At 37.2% G+C, this 9,671-nt stretch overlaps 1 protein-coding gene and 1 long non-coding RNA gene across 2 annotated transcripts; both read left to right on the top strand.

The window, feature by feature from the left end:
* The first annotated feature begins 47 nt into the window (after positions 1-47).
* On the top strand, positions 48-1,508 carry btg4 (B-cell translocation gene 4). Its single transcript, XM_019102155.2, has 4 exons — positions 48-415; positions 488-625; positions 738-987; positions 1,092-1,508. Exons 1-4 carry the CDS (start codon positions 243-245, stop codon positions 1,293-1,295), a joined length of 765 nt encoding a protein of 254 aa, XP_018957700.1. The 5' UTR covers positions 48-242; the 3' UTR covers positions 1,296-1,508.
* A 1,783-nt stretch (positions 1,509-3,291) lies between these two features.
* On the top strand, positions 3,292-5,479 carry LOC122141918. Its single transcript, XR_006158205.1, has 2 exons — positions 3,292-3,373; positions 4,934-5,479. It is a non-coding gene; the product is annotated as an uncharacterized LOC122141918 (long non-coding RNA).
* The last annotated feature ends 4,192 nt before the right edge of the window (positions 5,480-9,671 follow it).

Raw genomic sequence — 9,671 nt, 5'->3', positions numbered from 1 at the left:
ACAGATGAGCACATCTTGAGACTTTTTAAAGGCTGACTGATGTTTAAAAGAGACTGAATTTCTTGTTGTGGTGTTTAAAATGATAGTGCATAGCTGAAGCAAAACAGCAGAGTGGTATTTACTTATTATGCAGCTGTATTAATGAGCTAGCTGTTTGTTTCTATGTGATTTTATTTTAAAAATATTTTTAAAGGGAAAAAAAAAAAAGTCAAACAGCTTGTCCCACATCTCAACATTTAAAAATGAAGGAAGAGATTGCGGCAACCGTGTTTTTCATTGCAAGACTAGCAAAGAAGCATGGTAAACTGGATCGTGTTAAGAGGGAGAAGTTTGCTGTGGAACTAACATCAGTGCTCTTTGAAAGTTACAAAAGTCATTGGTACCCAGAAAACCCAACCAAAGGACAAGCTTTTAGGTGAGTAGCCTGATGCTAGCTTAACAGATCAAATGCTTTATTGGACTAATTCAAGGACTTCTTTAATCTTAGGTGTTTAAGGATGAACAAAGCTCAAGTGAGAGACCCAGTTATTGAGCGTGCTTGTCGGCAGAGTGACATTGTTTATGAGAATCTTGGATTACCAAAGGAAGTGACCATTTGGGTTGATCCAGGAGAGGTGTCATGCCGGTAACACTTGATTTGCTGCCTGTCACTTCAGTGCTTAATCATACTGGTTTTGATGACTTGACTGTGCCACTGTAGTACCTTCCAAAATCTGAATCTGTTCACTTTCTTAAAGGTATGGTGAAAAGTCAACCCCATTTTGTGTTACCCAGTTGGAGGGTCAAAAGAGAGATGGGGAGTTCTCTCGTAGGATAAATAATGCAGTGGAAAGAGCGTCATCGGACTACCACTCTGGAACCTCCTCTGATGAGGAGGGAGGAAACACCAGCATGAGCAGCAGCGTGAGTAGCAGCAACAGCAGCAGTCTTTCTGTTCCAGAACCTAAATGCATCCCAACGGTTTCCAACCCAAACAGTGTCTACCAGGTAACAAATTCCAGATAACTGATCTTCAGTCCCTTTGCATGCCTCTAACACTACTGGTTGCTTAAATTTGCACTATTTTAACTGCTCCTGTTCTCCGTCTATAGTTCAGTGAGTTCGGGCAGCCCCCACCTATGCAGAACTGGGGCACATACCCTAAAAGAAAGCCTTATGCCTCTGAGGGCTACCAGCAGCATTCCTCAGGTGGCCCATACCCACCTCATAAGAGTTTCAAGGGTTATAGGCCCTCCTATGGCTTTTCTGGTCCAAGGGTGGACCGCTATCACTGGGTCAGCAAGAACCGCTCTTAGATTTTATTTTAAAACCAGTGTATTGTTTTGCTGAGCAGCTATGCAGGCATATGTGAGTGTTCTAGAATATAACTTAATTTCTATGTAGAGCTTTAACCAATTATTTATGGAGTCATGTGGCAATGCCATGAAGGCACTTTTTAAGTTCATTTTAATAAATGATTTATTTGTGGAGTGGAGAAGACTTTCTAAATAAAATCTATTTTATTAAAACTTGCTTGTGGAAGTGTTTAGTCTGATGCCACTAGATGGTGACAAATATCCACAATATAATCTCACTTGTGCACTTCCCTTAAGTTCATGACTGCTGACGGATTCTGAATGAGATGGTTTGGTCGTACATGAATGCTTATAATCTCTAAGTTTGCATGGGTTTTTTTTTTTTCCCTCAAATTGTGGTCCAAGTATATTATGCATTGTACTATGTAAGAAAAATGGGGTGTGGTCTGAGTTTTAGTCACTAAAAGTTGACCATTCTTTTAAGAGAACGCTTTGTGAGGTGTGTGTTTTTTTTTTTTTTTTTGGTTACTTAAAAAACACCCACATCCACACACAGTTTGATTTCACAAAAGTATGTTTGAGTTTGTTGTGAGGTGTGTGTGTGTGTGTGGGGTGTTTTTAAAAGCACTTATCAGCATTACCATTCATTTCAAAGGCAGTTGGCTGGCACAGGATGTCCCCGCAAGTAGGCAATTTAAAATCTTCCTTATTTGTGCTGTTCTGTACACCATTTTGTCTGCTGAGCCATAAATGCCATTTTTACCAAACACTCAGAATCCACAGGAAAATGACACCAATGCTAATGAACAATCAGCAAAAAAATAAATTCAGTACAGTTTACTTAAACTGAGCTGAAGGAACGTGTGAAGCCACCACTTTAACAAATTTGTTTACGTGAAGATGATAATGGAATCATGCATTTCAGGCCCCTAAAACAGCATTGTGTAAATTAATGGCCAAAACACAAGATTTTAGTTGAAAACGGTGACATGTAAACAGTCCCTGAATTTCCAACATGCCCCTCATAGGGGTGAGTAAGGGCCAGATTTACTAACAGACTGTGCCTGCACAAACCCTTTACTGTCAGGATTTACTAAAGAAATGCATTTAATGTTAGCGATGAAATGGTGTGGACATTTATTTTTGTGGTTGACCTTATTCCATATACATTATTTGGAGTAGGACGCAAAATTTATCGTAGGAGAGTATTTAATCATTTAATTTGCTAAGGTTTGCAGTAATCATTTTACTGTTACTTGACGTTAAAACATTTCTGTGTTGTTAAAAGTTCTTGTGGTTGTCATATAGTGCTGAAGAGTTGAGCTTGTAGTTGGGTTAGGGGTGTCTGAAGTGAATGAAGTTTTGAATGATTTTTTTTTAACTCTAAGAGCAATAAATGTGTGAATACCAGTGCTATGATAAATGATTTCTTATGCCATTCATACAGAACATGACTTTCAAAGTCATCAGATGTTGTTTCCACACTACACAAATGTCTGTCATTTGCTGATGTCAGTTTCAGTCAAAACAGATGCAGTCTAGGCCGGATATACAAGATTAAAGGCCTGATTTTCACAGTTTTCTTTAGATCGCCAACAAAAGAGTGTCAAAATCAGAGACAAATTTGTGCTTATTCACGTGAGTGACGATTGCATAGTGTGAATTATCAAAGAGAGTGAAACACTGATGCTGCTTATGACTTTCAAACTCATCAGTTTGCTGTTCTTTTCACTCTACACAACTACTGTCAGTGTCATTTCCAGCCAAAACACAACAGGACAGCTCACAGTAAAGTCTAGATATTTAATGCCAGGTATACGCTACATCAGGGGTGTCAAACTCAATTCCTGGAGGGCCGGAGCCCTGCAGAGTTTTGTTCCAACCCTGCTCCAACACACATACCATATAGTTTTCAAATAAGCCTGAAGGATTTGATTAGTTGGATCAGGTGTGTTTAATTAGGGTTGAATCTAAACTCTGCAGGGCTCCGGCCCACCAGGAATTGAATTTGATACCCAATGCGCTACATGATTTTAGGCCCGATTTTCACTTGCTGACCATTTTATGAAGATCATCAGGTAAATCAGTGCTCATTCACGTGAGTGATAATCACATAGTGTCAATTATCAAGTTATCAATCTGAGATAATTGCTTATGCAGATTCAATATCTGGACTTGTCTGTGACTCAGTGTGAAATGTGTTTTGACTGGAATTGTGTAGTGTATGGGCAGCCTAAAAGAAGTGTTTATGCTTTATATCTCTTCAGATATATTTAGTAGGTTAGACCTCTCTACAATACAAATCCTGTGTGGAATGTGTTTCCACTGGAACTGATATCGGTGATGACAGACAGTTGAAAACAACTGACAACTGTGAAATGTGTGTAGTGTATGGGTAGAAACCTGCTAAAAATCTGGGCTACATACATGAAGTGTGTGGGCGGCATTACTTGTTCATTGCATCTGCACTCAAACATGTGCAGTGCTAGCAACATAAAGTCTTTTAACTGTACAACATAACTGAATATTGACCTATAACATCTAATAATTTATTCAAAAACAGATCTGAATGTATTGAAACCTTCTCAGTATAACTGTGCTTCAACTAAAAATGTTTTAGTTTGTCATTTTTTTTTCATAATAATTGTATTTATGTGTTGATTACAAAAAATATGTTTCAGTAGAATATAAATACAAGCCATTATTTTCATGGCTGTCAATAAATACACTTTTGAATGATATTTCAGCATCTGCTTGTAGGAAATTAACTATACAATGCTAACCAGCAAATTTTGACCCCTTGGAGTGGCCCAACATTGCAACATCAGCTCAACTAATGCTGTGAGTTTGGGGCGGGACTTACCAGAAAGGGGTTTCAGTCTACCCAAATCAAAATGGTCATTGTTCTTTTCAAATCTGTGCTTCAAATTTATCATGTCCTTTAAATTCCAAGTCCTGTAGTGTGAAATGTGAAGTGTTTTGACTAGTACTGACATCTGCAATGACAGACAGTTGTGTAGTGTGAAAACAACATCAATCTGACAACTTAGTGGTGTATGGGTGGAAGCCTGCTAAAAATCTGGGTTGCATATGTATAGTGTGTGGACGGCATTATTCATTACATCTGCACTCAAACATGTGCAGTGCTAGCAACATAAAGTCTTTTAACTGTACAACTTAACTGAATATTGAACTAAACAGGTCTATTAATTTATTCCAAAACAGACCTGAATACCTTCTTAACATAACTGAGCCTCAACTAAAAATGTTTTAGTTTGCCATTTTTTCATAATACTTTTTATGTGTTGATTGCAAAAATTATGTTTCATCAGAATATAATATACAAGCCTGTTTATTCATTGTTGACAATGAAGAAAGATACGTTTGAATGGTATTCCGGCATCTGCTTGTAGAAAATGAACTATACAGTGCTACCCAGCAAATCTTGACCCCTTGGAGTGGGCCAACATTGCGACATCAGCTCAACCAATGGTGTGAGTTTGGGGTGGGACTTACCAGAAAGGGGTTTCAGTCTACCCAAAGCATAATGGTCATTGTTCATTTCATTGCTGTTCTTCAGATTTATCATGTACTTAAAATTTGCAAAATGTGGTCTTACTTTCTGCACTAAAATGTAGGTGGAGGCTGCAAATATGTGGATGCCTGAGATGTCTGGTGAATACATCCACTCCACTGTGTGTTTGTACAGTGACCCGAGGTCAACTACAATGGAGTGATTTCCCAATCCTATATCCTCCTCATTCTTCACCTCCTCCCATCCCTTCCTGTCTAACTTTATTAAGAGAGAGGTCAAGAAAAAAAAAAAGAAGAAGAAAAAAAAAAGAGTAGTTTAAGCTCCTAAATATAAAGCTTATGTAACACACCCAGTATGGATTTAAATGAACTTTCTGAATCATTATAATAAGCAAGTGCTGTCCAGTGACAATTGTTTTTCAGTGTGAGTACTTCATCTGGCTCACATCAGTTCATAAGTAAAATGTAAAGCAGTAACATGTAAACTTCTGTTGTCTAAAACAAGATGACTGCATATGAGAGCCCTTATCCTTATGTGCTCAGAAGTATGACTCACTTTCCCTAAAATGGCCCTCATTGTTTAAGAACTATAAACACAATATCTCCAAGCCTCAAATGTATAAAGCAAAATTAAACACATTTAAAAACAACTTATTCAAACATTCATTCTGATTTACACAAAACAGCACACAAAATCATCCAAATACATTGGTACGCTTAATACACATGATTTATTTAAAACAACAGAATCCTGTAAATCTGAACTGAGCGCTGGGACACGGCAGTCAGCTCACATTCTGAAGCACTAAGCTGTGGTACTTGTGCACCTGACTTTAAATAAAAGAAGTAAACAAAGTAAATTCAATTAAAAATGTGAAAACTGTTATTGATCTGAAAAATCCATAAGGATAAAGGTACTTGTTTATGATTTTAGCTGTAATAAATTCTACAAATTAAGGCCTTGTTTCAGACATGCATATGTTTGTGTGTGGAATACTCTCTAGAACATTGGTAATAGGATTTGTTTTATTCCCATGCTAAACAATATTAAACAATTACAGTAAAATGACAAGTATACATAAAATAAGAAGTAATGAAACAAAAATGTCACTAAAAGAGAAAAAGATTCAAATGGTTATATGGTAAAAGGTAGATGTGTTGAGATGTAAAACACTCCAAGTGCAAACATGTCATTCTTTGAGATACAAATTTGAAATACAGAGGTGCAAGCATGAGCATTGTACAGTGCAGACATTATTGTGCAATAGTGAAAGCATTAGGTGAAGGAACATTGCAATCTGTTTTTTTTGGGTACTGTCTACAATTTTGGAGGGGGAAGATTTTTGAGCCTTGTGGAGCTGAATTGCTGAGTGCATTACCATCGAGAAGGCAGGAGTGTTCTGAAGAATAATATTTCACTGGCTAAAGTCAGGGGCACCATACAGCTCCAATAATTCCAAGGACTCAGGAAGAAGGGAGGGGCCTGGGCAGCAAATGCAACTGAGGGGCCCAACAGTTCAGTTTTCAAAGAAAGTGAGGAACTTTCTTAACAGTCATAATATAGTGCAGTGCCCTATTGTTTGTGAAGCAACAGCCACTCTGTTGTTTTTTAACAAAATGTTTTATCATTAATGGTTACACAGTAAATGTGTATATTTAAATAATAATATTTAATTAAACTCAATGTTCTGTAAAAAATATTTCCAAGTGTGGAGTTTAAATTTATTAATCAATCAAGAAAGAAAAAAAAAATGCTGAGGCTGAAAAAAAGCCTAAAAACAAATTGGAAAATTAAAATGAATGTGTGGATTTACACAGAGTAAAAGTAAATGTTATGAAATAACAGATGTCATGTAACCCTCGGCCCATCAGAGATGTTGAGCTTCAAGGACCTTTGGCATGCAAACACATTAGCAGAATATCTCTTTTTTTTTTTCTATTAAGTCATAACCACTGACATGCTGTTTGGTTTAATAGAGGCCATGTGCTTTTGGCCAACAAGATCACATAAGTAATGACCATTTAGAACAGATGGTACATAAAACATACACTATCATCATTCAAAGTTTTTTTTTTTTTTAATTAATATTTTTATTGAGCTAGTATGCATTCAATTGATCAAAAGTGACAGTAAAGACATTTAAAATTAAAAAAAATGTAAATGTTACAAAAGATTAAAAATTGCAGTGACTGAAACATTAAATCACCAAGTTGTGATGCTCCCTGCCAAACTCATCTAAGGGGTGAGAACCAGAAGGACGTAAGTGACATTTTGGGTGAAATGGATATATACACACACACACACACACACACACACACATACAGTGGGTACGGAAAGACCCCCTTAAATTTTTCACTCTTTGTTATATTGCAGCCATTTGCTAAAATCATTTAAGTTCATTTTTTATTCCTCAATGTACACACAGCACCCCATATTGACAGAAAAACACAGAATTGTTGACATTTTTGCACATTTATTAAAAAAGAAAAACTGAAATATCACATGGTCCTAAGTATTCAGACCCTTTGCTCTAATACAGCCATGAGTCTTTTTTGGGAAAGATGCAACAAATTTTTCACACCTGGATTTGGGGATGCTCTGCCATTCCTCTTTGCAGATCCTCTCCAGTTCTGTCAGGTTGGATGGTAAACGTTGGTGGACAGCCATTTTCAGGTCTCTCCAGAAATGCTCAATTGGGTTTAAGTCAGGGCTCTGGCTGGTCCATTCAAGAACAGTCACTGAGTTGCTGTGAAGCCACTCCTTCATTATTTTAGCTGTGTGCTTAGGGTCATTGTCTTGTTGGAAGGTGAACCTTCGGCCCAGTCTGAGGTCCTGAGCACTCTGGAGAAGGTTTTCGTCCAGGATATTCCTGTACTTGCCTGCTTTCATCTTTCCCTCGATTGCAACCAGTCGTCCTGTCCCTGCAGCTGAAAAACACCCCCACAGCATGATGCTGCCACCACCATGCTTCACTGTTGGGACTGTATTGGACAGGTGATGAGTAGTGCCTGGTTTTCTCCACACATACCGCTTAGAATTAAGGCCAGAAAGTTCTTATTTCTTATTTAAAATCTTATTTCTCTGTTTTTTAGCAAACTCCATGCGGGCTTTCATGTGTCTTGCACAGAGGAGAGGCTTCCATCGGGCCAATCTGCCATAAAGCCCCGACTGGTGGAGGGCTGCCGTGATTGTTGACTTTCTACAACTTTCTCCCATCTTTCACTGCATCTCTGGAGCTCAGACACAGTGATCTTTGGGTTCTTCTTTACCTCTCTCACCAAGGCTCTTCTCCCCCGATAGCTCAGTTTGGCCGGATGGCCAGCTCTAGGAAGGGTTCTGATCTTTCCAAACGTCTTCCTTTTAAGGATTATGGAGACCACTGTGCTCTTAGGAACCTTAAGTGCAGCAGAATTTTTTTTGTAACCTTGGCCAGATCTGTGCCTTGCCACAATTCTGTCTCTGAGCTCTTCAGGCAGTTCCTTTGACCTCATGATTCTCATTTGCTCTGACATGCACTGTGAGCTGTAAGGTCTTATATAGACAGGTGTGTGGCTTTCCTAATCAAGTCCAATCAGTATAATCAAACACAGCTGGTCTCAAATGAAGGTGTAGAACCATCTCAAGGATGATCAGAAGAAATGGACAACACCTGTGTTAAATATATGAGTGTCACAGCAAAGGGTCTGAATTCTTAGGACCATGTGATATTTCAGTTTTTCTTTTTTAATAAATCTGTAAAAATGTCAACAATTCTGTTTTTCTGTCAATATGGGGTGCTGTGTGTACATTAATGAGGAAAAATTGAACTTAAATGATTTTAGCAAATTGCTGCAATATAACAAAGAGTGAAAAATTTAAGGGGGTCTGAATACTTCCGTACCCACTGTATATATATATATATATATATATATATATATATATATATATATATATAAATATATATATCAAATGAAAGGTATTGATGGTCTTTCTACTACCAAATGGACACAAGTGAATTCTTAATAATTTTGGAGTTATTCATTAGAAACCAAAAGACTTCAATCTGAACATACTAAGCCAGTTGGTGCTAAAAGGGCGCAACTGCACTTACGCCCCTTTAGCACTGAGAAATGTACTGTGGGTAAAGCCTGTGGATAGCACTTAAAAGTCAAAATGGCCGCCCTATAGTGAAAAAATAGTATACTTAAATACAATTTATTCGTAAATTTATGTGCTTTAGTATAACTAAATATATTTGTGGCACACTATAATTTGGTATACTTTAAGTCTGCTAAATTGGAACAATTAATTTTGTACTAAATGCATTTTAGTTGTGCAAAAGCAGTGCTGAAGTTAAACTAAAGTTGTAATAAATATACTTGTTTGTGCTAAAGTGGAACTATTCCAAGTATACTTAAGTACATTTTAAAATATACGCTCTTTTATTTAATTTTTGAAATGCATAATTCATTTAGCATGAACTTCAAATGTATTTTGGTGACATTACAATTGCAATTAATTTTTTTTTTTTTTTAGTGACTTTAAAATGCATTGCAATGGCATTCAAAGTAAACTTAAAGTGTGCTAATAGCACAATTATTGTGTGCTTCTAATGCAGTAAATTAACTTTTATAAATAATGGCACAACTTAAGAAATTGCTTTTTACTAACACCCCCAGCATACCAGTCAACTTAATTATCCAGAGATCATCAGTGGAACATTGGACACAGATATCTGAACATTGGCTGAAGGAAACACTGTGGACTGGATTCGAACCTGGGTCACTGCCACACAAGTGCACTCGCTTTACCAGATGCGGGACCAAAGCAGATGTGCGCTGTGACAAACTTTTTGGTGCTAA

This window comes from Cyprinus carpio, chromosome A5 (genome assembly GCF_018340385.1).
Source record: "Cyprinus carpio isolate SPL01 chromosome A5, ASM1834038v1, whole genome shotgun sequence".
Lineage (NCBI taxonomy): Eukaryota > Metazoa > Chordata > Actinopteri > Cypriniformes > Cyprinidae > Cyprinus > Cyprinus carpio.
This window is presented reverse-complemented; position numbering and strand designations above follow the sequence as displayed.